Raw genomic sequence first — 26,191 nt, 5'->3', positions numbered from 1 at the left:
TAGCACATGTCATGGCACATGCAAAGCTAATAAGCAGGGACTGGAGCTGTTGGGAGGAAGAGGTAAATGACTCAGCATGAGATGTGGCCTCCAGAGGTCTTGTTCAAATGTCAAGAAATCCAGTGATTGATTTCTCCAATACATTCACAGGGGAGAACATGCCTTGGAGATTTGGAGAAGCCACAATAGGAGGAAGAATGTGAGCAGTGACCTTGGACCTGGTTTCCAGCAGGTCTTCAGAGGCACAAACATGGGGCCATTCTCAACAGAAGTGGGGACACCTGGGTGCCCCAGCTCAGTCAGTGGGCCAAGAAGCAGATCTGGTACACTTGGGGTATTCTTCCAATACCACTCTCTTTGGGAGTGAGATCAATGTCTTTAGGAGCCACAGGGCTGGACACGGAGAAGTTCTGGAGGATGGTAGTGAAGAAAAGGAACAATTCATTGCGGGCAATGCTTTCACCAAGACAAATTCGCTTTCCTGTGGGCAAAGAAGATAAGCCATGATGTACTCTTTTGGTCTGGTACTGCTAAGTATTCAAATGCTAAATATTGTACCCCACTGTCTGGTTGCTTCTGAAGAGCAGATCCTCATTGTCACACCAAGTGATACTATGTAAATATTGCTCCATAATTTAAAACTACTGATTGAATAAATATGCCTATAGCTTGTTGCAGGGCAGAAGAGAGGTAGGCAGAGCTTTGGTTCCTGTGCTTTGCATCTGAGGTAGAGACTATGAGAAGAGAGAGAGAGAGGAGGAAAGATGAAGGTACCATGGGATAAGTGGATGGTGAGTGCATGGTCATGAGGGTCAACCAGATGGAGTAGGAGTGGCCTAGAAGGAATATGGCAAGTGATATCCTGGGATTACTGACAGAGAAGTAGACAAAATAACATAGAGGGTTGATTTTTGCCCAGGTCTACTGCTTTAAGGCTTATTATCAATACAAAGGGGATTTTTGTCTTTTATGTGGGAGCTAAATTTTCAAGGGTAAGGTAGAAACCCCAAATATTTGCATTAGCAACATTTTGGTACCCAATGTGGAGCTCCAACACATGATTCTGAGACCCAAAGGCATGCTAGTTTGGCACACATGATTCCAATGGGTCAGAGAATGAGCTAAAATACAACTGCACCCTGACCCCAATAGCTGATTTCACACCAGGTAGGTAACAGAACCCATGAGCTAAGATGTCAGATTTTAACACCAGTCTGAGTTCTTGAGAAACACTTCTGTGCTCTGCTACAGAAGTGTAGCTCTGGCTGCTCAGACCACAGAGCCACTGGATGCCCCTGCAAGGCAGTAAGTTAGGTGAAATTTGCTGCTTATGGAATAGGCTGCCCTGCTTCCCCCAGCCAAAAATCATAGAGAGATAACATAATATAAGATATCACACTACTTTGAGCAGTCAAAAACTTTATGTGAAATGAGGGGCTCCCACAGGAAAACTAATGACAGCTCATGAAAGATAACATGAAATGCGGTGTCACACTGCTCTGAACAACCACACTCCTTAGTCATGGGGCTTCCACAGGAGAACTGATAATGGCTCAGTCTAGCACATGATACATAACCCAGGCTGAAACTTTTGAGAAAATACAATTTCTTGAGGATATGCTTGGACACTGAGATAGAAAGGAGTTTAAATAAACTTGAATACAGAGAAGGATATTAAATCTAAAGGGAAAAAGAAAGCTAAATAAATACACATAGATAGTAATCTCTAGAAATGGGAAAAAGATAAAAAATTGATATTAATGTTTTCAAGATAATGTTTACATAGATAGATACTAAATAAATAAACTCATGCCTTTAATCTCAATATTTGAAAATAAAAACAGGGCAGTAGGTTCCTGTGAGTACAAGACCAGCCTGATCTACAGAGAAAACCAAGTCAGTCTTGGCTATACAAAGAATCTGGAGTCCGTACAATTTTGCATTGATTTATCACAATGAAAATGGTTATATGTCCAACGGTAATGATAATATCATAAATCCATTTTGTGAAAGGTTAAAATGGAGCAGATCTAGATAAAAACAGGAATGGTATATTGGATAAGTCTATACTTTTGGTGACTTCAAACTGCTGGACAAATGATATGTTGGAAGGGAGGCTTTGTGTTTGTTTCGACAGAAAAGTAAAAAAGGCTTTGGATTCTATCCAAACAGATAAAAATTATATTTGACTGTGGAAGACCACCTGAAGACCTGGCTATAGACATGAAGGAGAAAATCAGAAGAACCTAACAGACAGGTGTGGTGTGAATGGTCTATCTATTTGGGAACAATTCTAAAATTGACTAGAACATAAAAATGTCTATAGGCAAAACTTCCGGTATGCATGGCCAATAAATCTTGTTGGCTACAAAATTCTCATGACTTGCATACCATCCCTTCAGATAGCATGAGTGGAGACTTATATTGAAGTTTAGATGTATAATCAAGCTAGCTCAGAAAGAAAGGCCTGTGTCTTTCACCTGCTCAGACAAAAAGCAGAAAAAAAATCCTTAAATGATCTGTGCACCTTGCACATTCTATACAAGTGTTTTTATAAAGCTATATAGTGCTTGTAAAATTTTATGTTATAAAATGGGACACCCAGATACCAAAAAAGAAGCCCTAACAGGATCTACCTTGCGGGATGCTAAGACACCCGAATCTATCTCAAACTGCCTCAATTCTGTTTCCTCAAAGACTTGCTTCCAAAACAGCTCCAAAGAAAGCTGCTAACCCCAGATTATCTCTATTCACCCAGTCTTACATAAATTTGATTCAAAATCCATACTGATCCTGTCATTACTTCATTTAATCCTTAAATTTCACAGCACAACAAACAGATACTAGAAAACAAATACTAGCTTTATTTTGACGTAATCATTTTCCCAACTTTCTTGGGTCCCCAAAAAGGAATTCTAACTCAAAAAAGAGGACACAAATATAAAAAGATCATCATCCCAATCTGTTAAATTTGTGTAGATTATTTTGGTCATTTTATGAATTATAGTTATGCTGTTATTTAAGGGGATGGTTACAAAGTTATGGTCTTGGACAAAAGGAAACAAAATGGGGAGCATAGACTCAGGGATTTCTATCTTGCCTTTACTTTTCTCTATCCTTTCTTAGATAAAGGGAAGGGGTTGAAAAGAAAAAAGGAGGAATATAGACATATATAAAATAATAGAGTAAAGGATAAAATAGGAAATCTACTCTCCAACTTAGAGTTATTGTTATTCTTAAATAAGGTTATTTCTATTGCATCAGTACAAAAACTGTGCATTGATACAGGTTTGATGTTTTCATTGGTCTGAAGCTTTGTATATTGACTCAAAATTTAAGGTTAATTTTGTTACAATATGATATATGTGGGTTTCAAAAGTTATAGAAGTGTTATACCTAGTGGCTCATTTGAAAATGCAAAATTTAGTCGCCGTTCTTTTAGTAGCTTCTATTGCAAATCTTTGTATGGTTAAAAAGTACAAGTTAATAGTCAGACATCAAACTGTTGGTCATGTCAGGCACTAGTCTGATTATCACAGAAATACACATCCTAGGTTGAACAGATAATAGGTAGCTGGAAACAGGCAATGTTTGTTCATACATGCTATGAATAGATTAATGGTCTTCAAAAACCTCAGACTCAGACACTATGGCATTTAAAGACGTTTCATTAACTTAAGGCTTTTTTTGAATTTGAGACATGTCAGCTCCTGGCAGCACCCCATTTATCTTGGAAGAACATGATAAGCATTGAAGGACCTTCACTGGAGATGCCCTCAAAGGTGGCAAGTTGCCACTGAGCAAAGAATGCCTCAACCTTATACTACAGATAAAATGTCATCCAAAGTAGACAAACTGAAACACAGGACAGTTGACTGCTGTATTCTGCTAAGATAGGGAAAGCAAGTCTTATACAACTCCTGCTTCACAAATATGCCTGTCAGATATACTAAACCAGAACCCTGAAGATAGATGCTCCAACTTTATATAGATTACTATGTAGCCTTATAGAAGTTAGCAGGCAGCGAGCTGTCTGCCATGTCTATAGTTTTAGAAACAGCTTGCCTGCACATCCTACATACTAACATAATATTTATTCCTTCATAAGTCTTTGATGGGGTTGAAGACTAGAGAGTTAGTTATAGTCTCACAATTAAATTTATGTAATAAAGGATCTAGAAAATGTTTTATGGCTTAAGAAGACATTTTAAAATTGGTAAATAAAAGTTAGAGGTTTTAAAAGGCATTCCATAAAGATTGGAGGAAATCATAAATGAATACTTTGAGGTTGATAACTGCAAATTATAAAAGTTAAAGAGTTTAAATCTCAAGATTTTAATAAAACTGATTTAAATAGACAACTCTGATATCACAAAATAGCGTGAAAAATAATGTACTATCTCCTACATTTCTGCTAAGTCACAGTTCAGCAAGAAAACACTTGCCTAAAATCCCTTAGTGAGAGATGAGGTAAGAGAGTCTCAGCAGCAGGAGAGCACCTTCTAGAATGCAACAGGGAGGGGCAGAATGTGTGGTATGTTTGGAAGAGAACTTAGTTAACAGACACAGAGCCCTGGCTCATCTTTAGAATAAAAGGGTGCATGGGGCAGAGGGTAGAGAGAGGACTATCAGCTTAAGAATTGGTTATAGAACATTTCTGTCTTCAAAGATAACACACCTGAACCCAAACTTTCCATGTTTAAATCCTATAGAGGCCATTACACTTATGGAATTTGGCTGAAGGGAGCTTCTATATGTTACAAAATAACCAATCACAATAGGCAGCTGAACTTCACACTGACATGAGATTCTATTCTTCTAAAGAAGAACAAGTCACAGTGACTCTTAGAAGTTAACCAATGCCAGGAAACCAACTACTACTGCAAGGCCAAGTAAGTCAAAGGTGGAGTTGGTACCAATCAGGCTGTGTAAACATACAGAGCTCCCTTTTTTTTCTATAGTCACTGTCTGCCAACACTGATGGGTACTATAACTCCGAACTTCCTCTGGTTCAAGTTAATGACCATTATGAATGATTCTTTTGCTCAAATCAATGCTCACAATTTTTATTTCTTTTACAATGTAATAGGCCAGAGTATGTAAACAGGGACAAGTATATCAATACATGTTCTGTCTACCCAGTGTTCACAGACAAATGCCTCCCTAGCCTCAAGACCCTACTCAGCTAATATTAGTGGTTGTTACTGCTGTTTCTTAATGAAATGAAGTTACTCAGGTTTAGAGACTATTAGATACTTCCAAAAAGTCCTCCTGGCTAGGATGCCCCATTAGTTCAACAATCCCCTCAAGGGACATAGCCAGGGTGAATGGATGGGTCAGTAAAGGCAGTTAGAAATCTGAGGGTGGGCCTAACCTCTAGTGTCTGGGAAAGGACTCACAGGTCTGTCTTACCTGTGGAGAAGGGCAGAAAAGCTTCAATTATCTTCAGTGCCCCATTGGCATCCAGAAAGTGCTGAAGATTGAAGATGTCTGGTTGTTCAAAGTACTGTGGATCATGGAGAACTGAACTCAGGATGGGGAACACCTCAGTGTTCTGCAAGAAGTTACATGATACAAAGATGTTAATATACCCTGACTCCCCTATGCAAAAGAGTCAATCCCAAGAAACACAAAATGCTGGGAAACCACAGACAGGATGAGGTTGGTGATTAGGAGAGTGGAGTAGCTCATAGAGTAGCAATGAAGAATCACAGCTGGTCTCACCTTAGGGAGCAGGTACCCTCGGAAAATGGTGTCTTTGATGACTCTGTGTGGTGTTCCAATAGGGGCAAGATCTGAAAATCTCTGAATCTCATGGATAACTGCCTCGGTGTATGGCATTTTGCTGCGGTCATCCAGGGTAGGTAGCCGGTGTGAGCCAATCACACAATCAATCTCTTTTTGGACTTTCTCTAAATAGAAAAGGGGAAAGGCACGAACCTCACTGAGCCTGGCCCATAGCTCCCTGCTCCCAAACACTGTAGGAGAGAGCTCAGTGCCCAGACAGGTAGGCACACCTGAGATTGCAGGGCAGGAGACACCGCCAGTACTGCCCACCCTTGCCCATGTCCCTGGCCCAAGAGGAAACTATATAGGACCTCCAGGAACAGGAAGATAGGGGCACTCAACTCTGTGGTCCAGACAATGCCTGGATCTTAAGGGATCAGGCCAAACAGCTCCCTGCACCCAAATCCCGTGGGAGGGAGAGCTAGAACTTAAGAGGGGCAGACATGCATGGGAAGCCAGAGGAGACTACTCTATGACTACATTTCTGACTCTAGAGGAAATGGTCTAGCACTATCTGGGCTCCATGTGCACAGGGTCATGACAGAAGGCAGGGCAGGCCCTTTTGGTTGCTGCCCTCATGGAGAGCTGAAACCCGGCCCTGAGAAGTGAATTCAGGCCCAAGACCAGAGGTCAAACCAACTTTTCTGCTCCAAGTGACCGGCCTGGTGGACTCACAACACAATGCCCACAGGAACACCTGAAGACCAGTAGACAGGAACAACTACACGCCTGAAAGCAAAACACTCTGTTCCCATATCTGGCTGAAAGAGAACAGGAAAACAGGTCTACAGCACTCCTAACACACAGGCCTAGAGGACAGTCTAACCACTGTCAGAAATAGCAGAACAAGGTAACACCAGTGAAAACCTGATGGCGAGAGGCAAGCTCAGGAAACCAAGCAGCAGAAAGCAAGACTACATGGCATCATCAGAGGCGATTCCTACCACCAAAGCAAACACTGAATATCCAAACACACCAGAAAAGCAAGATCCAGATTTAAAATCACATTTGACCATGATGATGGAGGACTTCAAGAATGACATAAAGAACTCCCTTAGAGAAATGCAGGACAACACAAATAAACAAGCAGAAGCCTATAGAGAGGAATCACAAAAGTCCCTGAAAGAATTCCAAGAAAACACAAACAGGTGAAGGAATTAAAAATGGAAATAGAAGCAATAAGAAAAGCACAAAGGGAGACAACCCTGGATATAGAAAACCAAAGGAAGAGAAAGGAGCCATATACAAGCATCACCAACAGAATGCAAGAGATAGAAGGGAGAATATCAGGAACAGAAGATTCCATAGAACTCATCAACACAACTGTCAAAGATAATGTAAAACAGAAAAAGCTACTGGCCCAAAACATACAGGAAATTCAGGACACAATGAAAAGATCAAACCTAAGGATAATAGGTATTGAAGAGAGTGAAGACTCCCAAATCAAAGGACCAGTAAATATCTTCAACATCATAGAAGAAAACTTCACTAACCTAAAGAAAGAGAAGCCCATAAACATACAAGAAGCCTACAGAACTCCAAATAGATTGGACCAGAAAAGAAACTCCTTCTGTCACATAATAGTCGAAACACCAAATGCACAAAATAAAGAAAGAATATTAAAAGCAGTAAGGGAAAAAGGTCAAGTAACATATAAAGACAGACCTATCAGAATTAAACCAGTCTTCTCACCAGAGACTATGAAAGCCAGAAGATCCTGGACAGAAATCATACAGACCCTAAGAGAACACGAATGCCAGTACAGGTTACTGTATCCAGCAAAACACTCTATTACCATAGATGGAGAAACCAAAATATTCCATGACAAAACCAAATTTACACAATATCTTTCTACACATCCAGCCATACAAAGGATAATAAATGGTAAAAAAAACCAACACAAGGAGGCAAGCTACACCCTAGAAAAAGCAAGAAACTAATCATTTTGCAACAAAACAAAGACAAGCATAAACATAATCTCACATCCAAATATGAATATAACAGGAAGCAATAATCACTATTCCTTAATATCTCTCAACATCAATGGTCTCAACTCTCCAATAAAAAGACATAGATTAACAAATTGGATACGCAATGAGAACCCTACATCCTGCTGCCTACAGGAAACACACCTCAGAGACAAAGACAGACACTACCTCAGGGTGAAAGGCAGGAAAACAACTTTCCAAGCAAAGGGTCGGAAGAAGCAAGCTGGAGTAGCCATTCTAATATAACTAAAAGTCATCAAAAAGATAAGGAAGGACACTTCATATTCATCACAGGAAAAATCCACCAAGATGAACTCTAAATCCTAAATATGTATGCTCCAAATACAAGGGCACCTACGTACATAAAAGAAACCTTACTAAAGCTCAAAGCAAACATTGACATTCACACAATAATAGTAAGAGATTTCAACACCACACTATCATCAATGGATAGATCATGGAAACGGAAACTAAACAGAGATATAGACAGACTAAGAGAACTTATGAGCCAAATGGATTTAACAGATATTTATAGAACATTCTATCCTAAAACAAAAGGATATCCCTTATTTTCACCACCACATGGTACTTTCACCAAAATTGACCATATAATCAGTCTTAAAACAGGTCTCAACAGATACAAAGGATAGAAATAATCCCATGCATCTTTTCAGACCATCACGGGCTAAAGCTGGTATTCAATAACAATAAGGAAAGAATGCCAACATCTACATGGAAGTTGAACAATGCTCTATTCAATGAAAAACTAGAAATAAAAAAAGAAATTAAAGACTTCTTAGAATTTAATGAAAATGAAGGTACAACATACCCAAACTTATGGGACACAATGAAAGCTATGCTAAGAGGAAATCTCATAGCTCTGAGTGCCTGCAGAAAGAAACAGGAGAGATAATATATCAGCAACTTGACAGCACACATAAAAGCTCCTGAACAAAAAGAAACAAATACATCCAGGAGGAGTAGAAGGCAGGAAATAGTCAAACTCAGAGCTGAAATCAACCAAGTAGATTCAAAAAGGACTATACAAAGAATCAACGGAACCAAAAGTTCGTTCTTTGAGAAAATCAACAAGATAGATAAACCCTTAGCCAGACTAACCAGAGGACACAGAAAGTGTGTGCAAATTAAAAAGATCAGAAATGAATAGGGAGACATAGCAACAGAGTCAGAGAAAATTCAAAAAATCATTGGATCTTACTACAAAAGCCTGTATTTAACAAAACTTGAAAATCTGGGGAAAATTGACAATTTCCTATATAGATACCAGGTACCAAAGTTAAATCAGGAATAAATAAACAATTTAAAGAACCCCATAACTCCTAACGAAATAGAAGCAGTCACTGAAAGTCTCCCAACCAAATAGAGCCCAGGTTCAGATGGGTTCAGTGCAGAATTCTATCAGACCTTCATAGAAGACCTCATACCAATACTATCCAAATTATTCCACAATATTGAAACAAAGGGAGCGATAATGAATTCCTTCTATGAAGTCACAATTACTCTTATACATAAATCACACAAAGACTCAACAAAGAAAGAGAACTTCAGACCAATTTCCCTTATGAATATCGATGCAAAAGTACTCAATAAAATTCTTCCAAACCAAATCCAAGAGGACATCAAAACAATCATCCATCATGATCAAGTAGGCTTCATTCCAGGGATGCAGGGATGGTTTAATATATGGGAAACCATCAACGTAAACCACTATATAAACAAACTGAAAGATAAAACCCACAAGATCATGTCATTTGATGCTGAGAAAGCATTTGACAAAATTCAACACCCCATCATGATAAAAGTCTGGGAAAGAATAGGAATTTAAGGCCCATACCTAAACATAGTAAAAGCCATATACAGCAAACCATTAGCTAAGATTAAAATAAATGGAGAGAAACTTAAAGCAATCCCACTAACATCAGGGACTAGACAAGGCTGCCCACTCTCTCTACTTATTCAATAAAAGTCTCAAAGTCCTAGCCACAGCAATCAGATAACAAAAGGAGACCAAAGGGATACAGACTGGAAAGGAAGAACTCAAAATATCGCTATTTGCAGATGATATGATTATATATTTAAGTGATCCCAAAAGTTCCACCAGAGTACTACTAAAGCTGATAAACAACTTCAACAAAGTGTCTGGGTATAAAATTAACTCAAATAAATCAGTAGCCTTCCTCTACACAAAAGAGAAACAAGCCGAGAAAGAAATTAGGGAAATGCCACCCTTCATAATAGTCCAAAATGACATAAAATACCGTGGTGTGACTTTAACCAGGCAAATGAAAGATCTGTGTGATAAGAACTTCAAGCCTCTGAAGAAAGAAATTGAAGAAGATCTCAGAAGATGGAAAGATCTCCCATGCTCATGGATTGGCAGGATTAATATAGTAAAAATTGCCATTTCACCAAAAATTATCTACCAATTCAATGCAATCCCAATCAAAATTCCAACCCAGTTCTTCATAGAGTTAGACAAAACAATTTGCAAATTCATCTGGAATAATAAAAGACCCAGAATAGCTAAAACTGTTCTCAACAATAAAAGTACTTGCGGGGGAACCACTATCCCAGAACTCAAGAATTATTACAGAGCAATAGTGATTTTAAAAAACTGTGTGGTATTGGTACAGAGACAAGCAGACAGACCAGTGGAATAGAATTGAATACGCAGAAATGAACCCACACACTTATATTCACTTGATTTTTGACAAAGGAGCCAAAATGGAAAAAAGATAGCATTTTCAGCAAATGTTGCTAGTTCAACTGGAGGTCAGCATGTAGAAGAATGCAGATTGATACATTCTTATTACCCTGTACAAAGCTTAAGCCCAAGTAGACCAAGGACCTCCACATCAAACCAGATACCCTCAAACTAATAGAAGAAAAAGTGGGGAAGAATCTCGAACACATGGGCACTGGAGAAAATTTCCTGAACAAAACACCAATGGCTTATGCTCTAAGATCAAGAATCGACAAATGGGATCTCTTAAAACTGCAAAGCTTCTGTAGGGCAAAGGACCATGTTGTTAGGACAAAACAGCAACCAACAGGTTGGGAAAAGATCTTGACTGATCCTACAACTGATAGAGGGCTTATATCCAAAATATACAAAGAACTCACGAAGTTAGACTGCATGGAGACAAATAACCCTATTAAAAAATGGGGTTCAGAGCTAAACAAAGAATTCACAGCTGAGGAAAGACAAATGACTGAGAAGCACCTAAAGAAATGTTCAACGTCTTTAGTCATAAGGGAAATGCAAATCAAAACATCCCTGAGATTGCACCTCATACCAGTCAGAATGCCTAAGATCAAAATCTCAGGTGACAGTAGATGCTGATGAGGATGTAGAGAAAGAAGAACATTCCTCCATTGTCGTTGGGATTGCAGACTGGTACAACCATTCTGGAAATCAGTCTGGAGGTTCTTCAGTAAATTAGAAATTGAACTACCTGAGGACCCAGCTATAACACTCTTGGGCATAAACCCAAAAGATGCCCCAACATATAACAAAGACACATGCTCCACTATGTTCATAGCAGCCTTATTTATAATAGCCAGAAGCTGGAAAGAACTCAGATGCCCTTTAACACAGGAATGGATACAGTAAATGTGGTACATCTACACAATGGAATACTAATCAGCTATGAAAAACAATGACTTTATGATATTCATAGGCAAATGGATGGACTGGAAAATATCATCCTGAGTGAGGGAATCCAATCACAGGAAAACACACATGGTATGCACTCATTGATTAGTGGCTATTAGCCCAAATGCTTGAGTTACTCTAGATGCACAGAACACATGAAACTCAAGAAGGATGACCAAAATGTGAATATTTCACTCCTTCTTTAAAAGGGGAACAAGATTACCCTTGGGAGGGAATAGGGAGGCAAAGTTTAGAACAGAGGCGGAAGGAATACCCACTCAGATCCTGACCCACATGTGGCCCATACATATACAGTCACCAAACTTGATAAGATGGATGAAGCAAAGAAGTACACACTGACAGGAACTGGATGTAGATCTCTCCTGAGAGACACACCCAGAATTCAGCAAATCATAGGCGAATGCCAGCAGCAAACCACCGAACTGAGAATGGGACCCCCTTTGAAGCAATCGGAGAAAGGACTGAAAGAGCTTGAAGGGGCTTGAGACCCCATATGAACAACAATGCCTACCAACCAGAGCTTCCAGGGACTAAGCCACTACCCAAAGACTATACATGGGCTGACCCTGGGCTCCAACCGCATAGGTAGCAATGAATAGCCTGTTAAGAGAACCAGTGGAAGGGGAAGCCCTTGGTCCTGCCAAGAGTGAACTCACAGTGAACGTGATTGTTGTGGGGAGGGTGGTAATTGGGAGAGGTTGGGTAGGGGAACACCCATACAGAAGGGGAGTGGTAAGAGTAGGGGAATGTTGGACTGGAAATCAGGAAAGGGAATAACAGTTGAAATGTAAACAAGAAATACCCAATTTAATAAAGCTGGAGAAAAAAAGAAATAAAAGGTCTGTGATTTTTTTCTTTTTTTTTTCTTTTGGAGCTGGGGGCCGAACCCAGGGCCTTGAGCTTGCTAGGCAAGCGCTCTACCACTGAGCTAAATCCCCAACCCCAAAAGGTCTGTGATTTAATAAAGGTCCAGTTAAAGAAAAAAGAAAAGAAAGGGGGAAAGGTGGACCAGCTTTACTGGCTTTGTAGAAATGATATTGTATTGTATCAGTCAACAACCCAGGAAAGGGTGCAGTATGGAGACCCTGCTGCTGAATAACTGAGTGCTTTTGAGGGTACAATGTCCCATTCTTAAGTGCCTGTCTCTCTGTGCCCATGATTAAAACTATAAATCCATGATCTTCAAACTCATTTCAGCAGGGTTTCACTAAAGAAAGATAAATAGACAGCAAAGGGATACTACTCAGGGAGACTTTAGAGCAATCATAATGAGGAAAGAATGGGTGGGAGAGAAGCAGCAGGCATTCTCACTGTAGCAATAAATTGACTACACACACACACACACACACACACACACACACACATATACACACATACACTACAATGTTACATCGAACTTTACATTAAGAACTTGAAGCTATGTCCTCAGAAATGAAACAGAGAAGTAGATAGTTTAGTAATTAATCAATCAACAGTTGAATATAAAAATAATACACAAGAAAATTAATGGATAAATCAATATGCGAACAAATTCACATGTTAATGAAAGGAACATACTAGGGATTATGTATTCAAGTTGTAAATCAACAGATGATTTGATTAGTGGATTAATGGAAGAATGGATAGACAAACAGAAGAGGAATTCAAAGTCCATTTAGTGAAAGGATTAGGAAATGAAAACTGTCAATAAGAGAGATGAGTGTATGAACAAATCAATGGACAATAGTTTTTTTACTTTGCTGATCAAAGGACAAACATCTAAGTTGATTCATTGAATAAATAAATGAAATGCCCACGTTCATGATTAAAGGATCAGTAAGTACACAAATAATTAATCAGATGATTTATAAATGGATGGTTGATGAGGTGGATTCAAGGTGTGTGCATCTGTCTGTATGTGTGTCTGTGTGTGGTGTGTGTATGCATGCACACACAGGTACATGTGTACAAGTGTGCATGTATGCATATGAAATTTTGTGAATAAATGTTTAGGAGAAAGATAGAAGGATGAGTGAGTAAATAGGTCTTTGGATAGAAAGATGCTTAAATGTATGAAAGAATGACTGAAGGAACAGGTAGATGACAGGTTCATTGATAGGTGGACAAATAGATGGGTAAATGAATAAAATAAGTACATGGATGAAGAGGTGAATGAATAGAAAGATGATAATCAATGAATAAAGCATTGAAGGAAAGCAGAAAGAAAGGAATAAAGGGTGGGAAAGAATGATACATTAATGGATGGATGGATGAATGGATGGATGGATGGATGGATGGATGGATGGATGGATGAATGGATGGATGGATAGGTGGATGGACAGATACATGGGTGGGAGGGTGGATGGTTGAATGGATGGATGGATGGATGGATAAATAGGTGGACAGATGCATGGACATATAGTTAAAACTTTTAGTGATAGGAGAAAATAATAGAAAACTGGACAGCTGAGTGTTCATCCACACAAAATGAACAGCACTACCCTAGTTTTGAAGAGTTCCAGATATAAGTCGTCAATGTTTCATTGACCCACCACCCAAAAGAAACTCCTGCAGGCAAAAGGGAACTAGAAAATCCCCCAATTGTTCACATGTGGCATACCTGTGATATGAGGGTACTTGAGCATGATCAGGAAGCCATAGCGGAGTGTGGTGCTGCTAGTCTCAGTGCCAGCAAAGAAGAGAGAGAGTACAGACGACAGTAGGTTCCAGTGATGGAACTCTGTATATTGGTTTGACTTCTGGTTCCAGATAGGAGAGAGAAGGATGGGTCAGGGGTGACCAGAACTTTGCAATGAGAAGCACTCATGTCTGGGCACTGTCATTCTGTTTTTAAATCTCATACTAAATGGACCTCTGGACAGTACTAAGTTCTAGACGATGTCCCTTGGCTTCCATCTTCCCTATCTACTTTTCTCTTTCATGGTTAATCATGTCTGTCTCCCAGGTTCTTTCTTCTTTTATGGTCTTTCTGCTCTTTGACCTTTGCCCTGTGTTTCCTCCTCAGCCATACCCATTTTCTCCTCCCTATGTTCTCTGCCCTTCCTTTCTCTGTTCTTTATTTTCCAGATGTTCTGCTTCTCCTCCACTCTGTTTCTACCTCTCCTCACATCCTCTGTTCCCTCCCCTCTTTTTCTCTGACACTATCCCCATCCTTCAGTCTCACACACCTCCTCTCTCATTCATGCAGGACTAACTTTCTCCATGTGCAGAAGGTAAGTATATATAAAGTCTCGTGGAGCATTTGGGTCCAAAGTGGCCCTGTGCTTCTCCACACTCTGGCCAATGAAGTCCAGGATTTCATGGAGGTTTCTGGAGATTTGTCTGTGGGCACCAGGAAAGTACTTCAGGACACCAGGGAAGAGTTCAAATACCTACAAGAAAGAATGGCTCAAGAGGTCACCTGAAGTCATCAGGTCCCAAGAAGTGGACCATGCTCTATTGTATTCACTGTTCTAATGCTATGAAAGACACCATGACCAAGGCAACTCTTACAAAAGAGAGCTTTGATTGGGCATTTGCCTATGGTTTCAGGTAAGTTCATTAATGTCATTGTAGGATGCACACAAGCACACAGGCAGACATGGGGCTGAGAGCTAACAACCTAATACATAGGCAGGTAGGAAGCACAAGAAGGAACATTGGGCCTTGCATGGACTTCAGAAACCTCAAAGAACACCCAGCAACACACTTCCTCCAAAGAAGAACACACCTGTCTATTCCTCAGAGTGGGACCCCTTCCCCTTTCCAGCATGGGGGATGGAGCAGAGACCTAGGGAATGGTCAAACAATAACCAGCCCAATTTGAGACCCATCCCATGGGCAAGTCTCTAACACTACTAATGATACTCTCTTATGCTTGCAGTCAGAAGCATGTTGTCTTCTGAGAAACTCCACCCAGCACCTGACTCAAACAGATACAGATACCCACAGCCAAACAGTGGATGGAGCTTGGGGATTCTTATGGAAAAACAGAAGTAAAGATTGTGGGGACCAAAGGGGATAAAAACACCACAGGAAGACCACCAGAGTCAACTAACCTGGATCCTTGGGGTTCTCAGAGTCTGAACCACCCAACAAAGAACATACATGGACTGGACCTAGGCCTCCATGCTTGCAGATAGCAGATGTGCAGCTTGGTCTTCATGTGTGTTTCCAACAACTTGTATGGGGTCTATCCTAAAAGCTGCTGCCTGTATGTGGGATGTTCTTCTAGCTAGGCTATCTTTTCTGTTCTCAGTGTGAGAGGTTAAGTCTAACCTCACAGAGATATGAAATGCCAAGGTGGGGAGATACCCAGAGGGGCCTACCCACTCAGTGCAGAAGGGAAGAGAGGTAGGGAAGAAGTATTGTGGGTGTGGGAGGATGAGATGTAAAGTGAATAAATAAAAATAAATGAATAAAATTTAAAAAGAAAGAAAATAAAGAGGTGAGAATGAAGGGCTCTGACAGGATCGAGCATGACCAACATGGCAAACATGGTGTCAGCAAGTTTTGCCTTTGACCCTTCTCCCCTTGCTAAACCATTAGATTGTATTTCTAAAGACTGTTCACTAGGTCCATTCCATTTGGCCACTGACTCATCCCTGAGACAGAACATCAGTGTCAAACCATTAACATTCATTATTTGGTTAATGTGCAGTCAAGACAAGAATTCACCCTAGACAGACTCCCTCTTTCCCCTTAAAACCCCACTCCTACAGAAGCATCTCCTTTCTGTTGCTGCTACTGTTGCTTTTCTGCCTTTGAAGCCTTTCTTCTTACTTGTTTCTCCAGGGGAATAAATCTTATTTGAGCCATGAGCTTGGAGTCTGAGTATGTTCTGTACTAACTCCAAGCAACCATCCTCTCTTATACTAGGTCTCCAAATTTGATGAAAAAATACACAAAGCACTTCTCTCTCTCTCTCTCTCTCTCTCTCTCTCTCTCTCTCTCTCTCTCTCTCTCTCTCTCTCTCCATATATGTACACTATATGCATGCATGCTTTTGAAATTCTGAATCCATCTCTAATCTTTTTCATGCCTTCTCTATCTCCATTTTCCTTTCCTTTGTTCTCTCTCTCTCTCTCTCTCTCTCTCTCTCTCTCTCTCACACACACACACACACACACACACACACACAACACACACACAATCTTCTTTGCTGAATTGTCTTTGTGTGTTTTAATTTCTGGGTTTTTGGTTTATGGGCACAGGGTTTCTCATGTAAGCAAGACTGACCTCCAACTTAATAGATAGTCAAGGATCACTCTGAATTTCCCATCTCTCTGCCTCCGTGTGCTGTAATTGGCCATGTTGTGTACCACTTCACCCAGGATATAAAAAGCTGGGACTCCTGCATGAAAACCAAGTCTTCCACTGTCTAGCTATACTCACATCATCCACTTTGTCACTTTGTATGTAGTGTATGGCTCTGTATTTCTACATTCAGGTCTCTCAAACTTGCTGACCATCACACCCGCCCTGCCTCAGGTCTCAGCCTCCTTTCTCCCCATTTTGTCTCTGCCTTTCTGCCAGCCCTAAGACACTCCCTCTTCCACCCACAAATCAGCTTCTTAACTCTGCCCTGGATGCTCCTCTCTCCCCATGCACTGACCTGACTGAAGATTGAGCTTAAGAGTGAAAACGTCTGATACATCAGATCCAGCAGGTGCAGGAATTGGTGATCTGTGTAGTCAAAGCACTCTCCAAAGACAATGGAGCAGATGATGTTGGATGTGATGCACTGGAAAAGGAAGGTGGGATCCAGGGGGGCTCCTGGAGGATGAGGAGGCAGGATAGAAGACATGAGGACAAGGACCTGGGGAACATTTGGCATCGCCACATCTCTGTGAGGCTGCCCCTTTCACTACAAAAGAATGGAAACATCTGCTACCACATTTGGCACATATGATGTACCATTTTGTTTAACTTCTATCAGTGCTGTACAGAAGATGTGATAGTAGTCATATACACAGTAAGGGATGCTAAATCCACTAATGGAATTATACTAATCCCAACTGGGATGAGGATCCTGGGACTCAGAGGTAGAGTGTGTGTAGTTATTCTCCATCTTGCATCTCCTCCCTCATTACTATTCTGACTCTGAGTTGATAAATAATTCTAAGAGGCAAGAAATAACAGAGAAAGATTCAAGGTTTACCTGTGTGAATTCACAAGCTCTGAACACTCCACTCCACTCTGCCAGTCTCCTCCACCCCTTCTCAGACTTCTAAGCTCTGGTGTTCCAGAGGCCATAAGGACATGCTGCCTGCTGCATTTGCATTTCAGATTCAGTCAAAGACCCTAGTTCTTGGAGAGTTTTTGCCTGCCAAACAGAATTGGGCCCTTTCTCTAAGACTCACCCTGGTATTTCTTCAGTTCCTCCACCAAACATTGGGATTCTTCCTTTATTCTCTCCTCCACACTCTTCTTTCTCATCCCAAAGTCTCTCATGGTGGCCATAGAGAATCGTCGAAGGGTCTTCCACTGTTCTCCACTGGAAAAGAATATACCTAAGAAGGTAGAGAAAGCATGTGTAGGCAGGTACATGGGAAGTTAAAGAATCCCAAGTCCTCCCCCACTGCTTAGGTTTCACCTGTCAGGTTCAATTTCCTGGGTCATGTGCTTCGCTCCACCATGTCCATTATCTCACCATAGTCCTGGAAAACTGGCTCAAGCCCAGCAATTGTCCCCCGGCCAGAGAAAGCCTCAGCATGGTCCACCAGAGCCTCTCTTATGGTCTGTGTCCCACATAACACGACCACTGGCCTCAGTCCTAAGTGCACTGTGAACACATCTCCATATTTTTCTTGAAGCTGCCAAGCATAATGGTAACAGGGTTGTTATACCCAGGAAAAAATTTGTTAAACTATTTAAACACTTAATAACAGATTAGTAAATAGCAACCTCCTCCCCTGGCTACATTTCTCCTTCTGAGGGTATAAGAGGTGAAAGGTTATTTAACCTCTGAGTCTGTATTGATTTATATGATGTCCTATACCAGTATACCAGTATATCAGTACTGTAGAGCACGGGAGCAAGGACAACATGGGAGTATAATCCTGGCACTGGGGAGGTAGAAACCAGAGAATCAGTAATCATCCTTGGCTACATGTCCAATTAGAGACCAGCCTGGTGTACTTAAGGCCCTATCTCAAAATAGATATAGATATGAATATGCATACACACACACACACACACACACACACACACACACACACACACATATATATATATATATATATATATATATATATATATATATATATATATATATATATATATATCCTGGTATCTCATCCAAGAACCATCCTTCATGTAACCCACATTCAATCTGATCAATGCCACTGACAACATGTAGGCAAAATGAACCTGACCCATCCACTTGGTTACTTGGGCGGAGGGGGATGGATGACCTCTGGTGGTGGTCTTGATGGTCAAACATGTCTACAGTACAGACTATTTGGAAACTACCTAGTAGGACAAACATCTCTGGGCGTCTCCAGGGAATTGGTCCAGGAATATCCAAACCTTCCAGTGCTGAAAGCCCTTGAATAGAATGGAGCATGTTACAAATAACCCACCCTCATCTTGTAACCTTTAGTTCAGTCTAGATTTCCAGGCAGCTAATAAAAATTAGATGCTAAAGAATTCATCAGCATCTGTGTTGTTTAGGGACTAATTCTATGAAAGAGCAAAACAAACTCTATACGTGTTGTGTTTAAATGTATTTATGGTTTCAGATGTGGTCACTCCATCAAATTTTATGCAACAGTACTAATAATTCACAGCTTGGATCAATGATATGAAAGAAGCTTGATGACTAAATGTTAACACAGAAGCAGTCTTTGTTTAGATCTGCTGCATCACAGTGACTTTCAAACACAGGATAGTTAGTTGCTGCACTTATTGAAATGGTGGGAAGGTAGTAGCTACAAGAGTATAAGACATGAACTGGTCTTGATGATAACTGATCCACACATGGATGATAAGATTGTGTTCATTCTGAAGATTCACTGAGCTGTAATTTTTTGGGTGATGATGACCCACTTCAACAATGTCTTCCCTCAAAACTTATAATTGGGGCTGGTGAAGTGATTCAATGGCTTGGGGCACTTCTGGTATTGCAGGGAACCTGAATTAGTCTGCCTCCCATGTTACGTAGTTAGTGACTGCCTGTAATGGCAGCTTCATGAGATTTGAGGTTCTCTTTTGGCTTGTACAGAAACCAGGTATGTATTTATGCACTTATACACACACAAACATACACACACAATTTTGATGATATATGAGAGAATGGGGAGGGAGGGAGAGATGACAGATAAGTGGATGGATAAATACACAGATGATAGGCAGAAGAATTGAAATACTTTATGGATATGAAGATACATACATACATACATATAGAGGTGACATATGAATGGGTGTATAAACACATAAATGATAGAAAAAGAGAGAGAAATATAGAGATAATTAAAAGATGATAGATGGTTGATAGGTGATAGATATATATTTGACACATAGATAAATGATAGGTGATATATGAGATAGATGATGATAGATAGATGATAGATAGATGATAGATAGATAGATAGATAGATAGATAGATAGATAGATAGATAGATCATATTATTTTTGAACATTAGAGTTGAGGATCAGCAGTTAAGAGTACTTGCTGCAAAACCATGATGACCAGGGTTTGGATCCCAGTACCTAGGTAACAAGCCAGGGGATTCTTATGTGCCTGTTACCCCAGATTATAGTATTGGAGGGTTAAGATGGAAGATTTCTGGGACTTGCTGACTTCCAGACCCAGAATCAGGGCAAGACGCTGCTTCAGAGGACAAAGTAGTATGATAGAAGAGGATACATGATGCACTCCTCTGGCCTCTGCCTCATGAACATGTGTGGGCACCCAATCTGAATCACATTCACACAGAAATGTATACACATATACATACATAATACTCATAAATAAGCATGTTTTAAAAGTTATAGTTAAGGTTACCTTAAAATGGTAGGCACTTTCCTCTCAAAGATCCTTTCTTCTTTGCCCTACATCTGTTCTAACACTGTCAAGAAAAGTTTCATTGCGAGCCTAGTCAGAGCATTCATTGAAACCTATATTACTTAGTACAGCTAACCTTCCCTAAGCTCTGTTGTATACCAATGTTTATAAAAATAAAATCAAAGTCCACCATGGTCTGCACAGTACTACCTGATCTAACCCCATCAGTCCTCCTGCTGCTCCAAGAAACAAATATATATCAGCAATAAAAAAATTTCTAGCAAATGGACACAAGAAACAAGCTGGAGTAGCCATTCTAATATCAAATAAAAATAAACTTTCAATAGAAAGTAACCAAAAGACATGAGGAAGGATACTTCATACACATCAAAGGAAAAAAAGAGATCTCAGTTCTGAACAACTATGCTCCAAATTGGCACACACATTTGTAAAAGAAACATTACTAAGACTTAAATCACACATCAAACCACACACATGAATAGTGGAAGACTTTAACACCTCACTCTCGCCAATGCACAGGTCATTGAGGCAGAAAATAAGCAGAGAATAATGAAACAAACAGAGTTTATGATTCAAATGGACCTAACAGATATCGGCACATTTCACCCAAACAGAAAACAACATGCCTTCTTCTCAGCATATCACAGAACTTCCTCCAAAATTGACCATATAATCAGTCACAAATCAATCCTCAACATACACTAAAAGATTGAAATAATCCCATATATCTTATCATATCTCCAAGTATTAAAGATAGGCTTTAAAAACAACAGGACAAACTGACTATTTGTGTACACATGGAAACTAAACAGCTCTCTACTCAATGGTCACTGAGTCAGGGAGTAAATAAGGAAAGTAAATCTCTCTTATTTTCAGTGAAAATGAGGGCACAACATACCCAAACTTATAGGGCACTATGAAACCAGTGATAGGAGGAAAGTTTATAGCACTAAGTGACCCCAGAAAGAAAGTGGGGAGTTCACAAGCTAATGAATTTAAAGTACATCTGAAGGCTCTAGAAAAAAAGAAGCAAACACATTCAGAAGCTGAAATCAGTCAATTAGAAACAAAGAGAACAATACAACGAATCAATGAAACCAAGAACTGCTTCTCTGAGAAATGATGACATCTTTGAGAGAGGATAGAAAAAAACTTTATACAAACTAAAAGGCAAAGAGACAGCACCAAAATTTTAAAAATCAGAAATGAAAAGGGAGAGATAACAGCAGCACTAAGGAAATTCAAAAAACATTAGGTCATACTTCAAAAGATTGTACTGCACAATATTGGAAAATCTGAATAAAATGAATGAGTTTCTAAACAGACATAAATTAACAAAGCCAAATCAAGAGCAGGTAAATTATCTGAACACACCTATAAACCACTAAGGTAATAAAAGCAGCCATTAAATTCCCCCAACAAAACAAAACAAAACAAAACAAAACAAAACAAAACAAAACAAGTCCCAGACCAGATGGACTTTGCACAGACTTTCAAAGAAGAGCTAATGCCAATACTCATCAAACTATTCTACAAAATGGCAATATAAGGAATATTGGTCATTCTATGAGGCCACAATCATCCTGATACATAAACCACACAAAGATTCAACAATGAGAAGTCCAGACCAATTTCTCTTATGAAAATAGATGCAAAAATACTCAATATAATGCTTGAAAATCAAATCCAAAAACACAACAAAGACATCATCTATTCTGATCAAGTAGGCTTCATCCCAGGCATGCAGGAGTGGTTCAGTATACAAAATTTCATCAATATAATCCACTATATAAACAGTATGAAAGAAACTAAGTGATCATCTCCTTAGATACTAAAAATGCCTTTGACAAAATTCAATGCTCATTTACATTAAAATTCTTAGAAACATATGGATAAAATGTATATAACTAAACACAATAAAAGCAATATACAGCAAGCCAATAGCCAGCATCAAATTAAATGAAGACACTTAAAGCAATTCTACTAAATCAAGGAAACAACAAGGCTGTCCACTTTCTCACTATTTCTTCAATATAGTACTTAAAGTTGTAGAAAGGGCAATAAGACAACTAAAGGAAATCAAGAGGACCTGAATTGAAAAAGAAGACAAAGTATCACACATCAAAAACCTAAAAGAGAATTCATACAGCTGACTGGATACAAAAGTAACTCAGTACCTCAAGAAATCAATAGCCTTCCTTTATACAAGTGATAAGCAGGTGAGAAAAAGTTAGGAAGACAATACCCCTCACAGTAGCCACAAATACTATAAATACCCTGATGTAACTCTAACAAAACAAAAGAAAGACCTGTATGACAAAAACATCAAGTCTCTGAAGAATGAAATTGAGAGACATATCATAAGATTAAACAGATCTCCCGTGTTCATAAGTCTGTAGGATTAACATAGGGAAAATGACTCTATTGCCAAAAGTAATCTACCTATTTAATGCACTTCCCATCAAAATCCCAGCACAATTCTTTATAGAACCTGGAAGAAGTCTCAACTTCATATAGAAAAACAAAACATCCAAGATATTTAGAACAATCCTGAACCATAAAAGAACTTCTGTAGGTATCACTATGCATAACTACAAGCTGTATCACAGAGCAATAGTATTATAAACTGCATGGTATTATTATTGAAACAGAGAAGTTGATCAATGAGATGAAATCTAAGACCCAGAAATATACCCTCATACCTACAGACACTTCTTTTTTGACAAAGAAGACAAAATCATACATTGGAAAAGGAAGAGTATCTTCAACAAGTGGTGGTGGTCTAACTGGATGTCTGTATGTAGAAGAATGCAAAGAGATCCATATTTATCAGCATGCACAAAACTCAAGTCAAAATGATCAAAGTCCTCAACTCAACCAGATTCACTAAATCTGCTAAAACAGAAAATGGGGAATAGCCCTGAACTCATTGGTGCAGGAGACAACTTCCTGTACAGAACACCAATGGCTCAGGCACTAAGGTCAAAAATTAATACATGGGATCTCATGAAACTGAACAACTTTTGTAAGTCCAAGGACACCATCATAAGGACAGAATAACAGTCTATAGATGGGGAAAAGAGTTTAACCAATCCCATATCTGACAGAGGACTAAAATCCAAAATATATGAAGAACTCAGAAAGTTAGGCACCAACAAAGAAAATAACCTATTTGAAATGTGGGGTACAAGGCTAAACAGAGAATTCTCAACAGAGGAATCTTGAATAGATGTAAAGCCCCAAAAGAAATGTTCAAAATTCTTTGTCATCAGGGAAATGCAATTCAAAACAAACATGAGATTCAATCTTACACCCATCAGAATGGCTAAGGTCAAAAATTCAAGAGAGGTCACATGCTAAATAGGTTGTAGAGCAAGGGGAACACTCCTCCACTTCTGATTGGAGTGCAAATTTCAACAGCCACTCCGGAAATAAATTGGCAGTTTCTCAGAAAAATTGGAATAGTCCTATTTTAAGACACAGTTATAACCACTCTTGGACATTTACACAAATGATGTCCCCCACCCAAAATGGACAATTGCTCAACGATATTCATAGCAGCATTACCCAGAAACTGGAAACAACCCAGTTGTCACTCAACTAAAGAATGGATAAGGAAAATGTGGTTCATTACAAAAATATTGCTCTGACATTAAGTCAAGGACATTTTGAATTTATCAGGCAAATGGATAGAACTAAACAATATCAGTGAAGTAATCCAGACCAAAAATTATATGCAAGGTATGTACTCACTTATAAGTGTATATTGTTAATAAAGCACAGGATAACCATGCTATAATCAACAGATACAAAGAAGCCAAAAAAAAAAAAAAAAAAAAAAAAAAAAAAAAAAAAAAAAAAAAAACAAGGAGGGCCCAAGAAAGAATGCTTGGATCTTTCTCAGAAGTGGAAACAAAATAAATATTATAGTTTGATGGAAGGATGGATCTGAGTCATTGAGGAGATTGGGAGGAGTATGGTGGTGAGAGCAAGGAAGAGAGAAGGTAAATCGGCAGTGGTGGGGAGCAAACTTTGGGACTTGCCAGAAACCTGGCATGAGGGGTGTCCGCAGAGGCTCTATGGTGTCCACTCTAGCTGAAACTCCTAGAATTGGCCACTTTCATTAGCAAGTAAGGACAGCCAATAGAGAGATTAGAAAAGCAACCTACCCTCAAAACCTCTGACCAAAAATGTGTTCTGCCTACAAAATATGCAAGAACAGAGATGGAAGAAATGGCCAACAACTACCCCAAATTGAGACCCATCCCATGAGCAAAAACCAATCACCACCACTATTAGTGATACCCTGTTATGCTTTCAAAAAAAAAAGCTAGCATAACCTGCCTCTGAGCGGCTCTACCCAACAGTCCATGGAAAGAGATACAGAGAACCACAGCCAAACATTAAATGGAGCTCTGGAAGTCTTATTGAAGAATCGGGAGAAGGACTGAGGGACCCAAAGAGGACATGTATTCAACAGGCAGACCAATGCATTAAATGAAACTGGACCCTCTGTGGCTCCCAGAGACTGAATTACTAACCAAAGAGCAAACATGGGCTGGAATTAGGCCCCTTGCACATATGAAGCGAATGAGAATTTTGGTTCCCAATACAAGGAGTGGGGGCTTTCCCTATATCTGTTGCCTGCCTGCCTGCCTGCCTGCCTAGTTGCCTGCATGTAGATCTTGTTACCCTAACTGGACTGCATTGTCTTGCCTCAGTTGGAGAGTATGTGCCTACTCTTACAGTAACATAATGTGTCAGTAGGTGGCGATACTTAGAGGGGGTTCCCACTTCTCAAAGGATAAGGGAAGGGAGGAGTGGGAGAGAATTTGTGTGAAGGGATACTGGCAGGAGAAGGGGGTTGATATTGGGATGTAAAGTAAATAATTGAGCAAATAAAAAAGAGAAAATAAAGAGAAGAAATAAATAAAATAAATAAAGTAACTACAAAAAAACAAGATGGGATGGTTGACTCTATATAAATTATCTTAATGGGAACTAGGGCAGTGGATGTTAATTGATTGTTAATGAACAAGTGGTAATTAAACATGTGGTTCAACTTGTAAAGACTGGTAAAGATGGTGCCAGGATATTACACAGAGTTTATAACAGATTAGCCATACCCACCTACCTACCTACCAACATCATCTCCTGCCCTGCTTCTCCTCCATTTGTCCTGGAAAACCTCAGTCTAATCTCTTTTGCTGGCAAAACCAAACTTAATGTTGATGCCTCTGATAGTGTTTTCTCTTCTAGAATGGACAAACTCCAACAAGTGAAATTATACGTGCTTACACATCTACACCTCAATAGCTCTACACCTCCAAGCAAAGTGCCCCAAAAAATTCCAATAAAACAAGACTCACACATTGATTTGAACAAGAGTCAGCATATAGCACCAGTCAGCATCTCACTCTCCCCCCAGCAACCTTCCAACATGAACCTACAGCCTGGAAGGAGTCCCTTGCTTTTCCACTGAGTGACCTCCAAAGATAAAAGCACAGAGAAGCGCACACTAAGACCCCATATAGGTCTCAACTGAATAAAAGACTTGAGGAGGCCTCTTCTGTCCATCTGCAAGAGATTTCCCAAAAGGGGTACAGGGCAGGGTCCTGGTGGAAGACGACCATGGATCTTTGCATGGCCCCTGACCAGGAGTAGCAAGAAGCTGAGGAGGACAGCAAGGAGAAGTAGGACACTAGGTTCCAT

The 26,191-nt window shown here is 39.6% G+C and overlaps 1 protein-coding gene across 1 annotated transcript; it reads right to left on the bottom strand.

Moving 5' to 3' along the window:
• Positions 1–299: 299 nt before the first annotated feature.
• Positions 300–26,191, bottom strand: LOC103691092 (cytochrome P450 2B9-like). Its single transcript, XM_087610037.1, has 9 exons — positions 26,005–26,191; positions 18,104–18,259; positions 17,814–17,963; positions 17,066–17,226; positions 14,667–14,843; positions 14,072–14,210; positions 5,725–5,912; positions 5,413–5,554; positions 300–481 (listed from the first exon to the last, which is right to left on the bottom strand). The coding sequence occupies exons 1-9, from the start codon at positions 26,189–26,191 to the stop codon at positions 300–302; spliced, it is 1,482 nt and encodes a 493-aa protein (XP_087466163.1).

The sequence above is a fragment of the Rattus norvegicus genome, chromosome 1 (assembly GCF_021556685.1).
Source record: "Rattus norvegicus strain SHRSP/BbbUtx chromosome 1, alternate assembly SHRSP_T2T, whole genome shotgun sequence".
NCBI lineage: Eukaryota > Metazoa > Chordata > Mammalia > Rodentia > Muridae > Rattus > Rattus norvegicus.
This window is presented reverse-complemented; position numbering and strand designations above follow the sequence as displayed.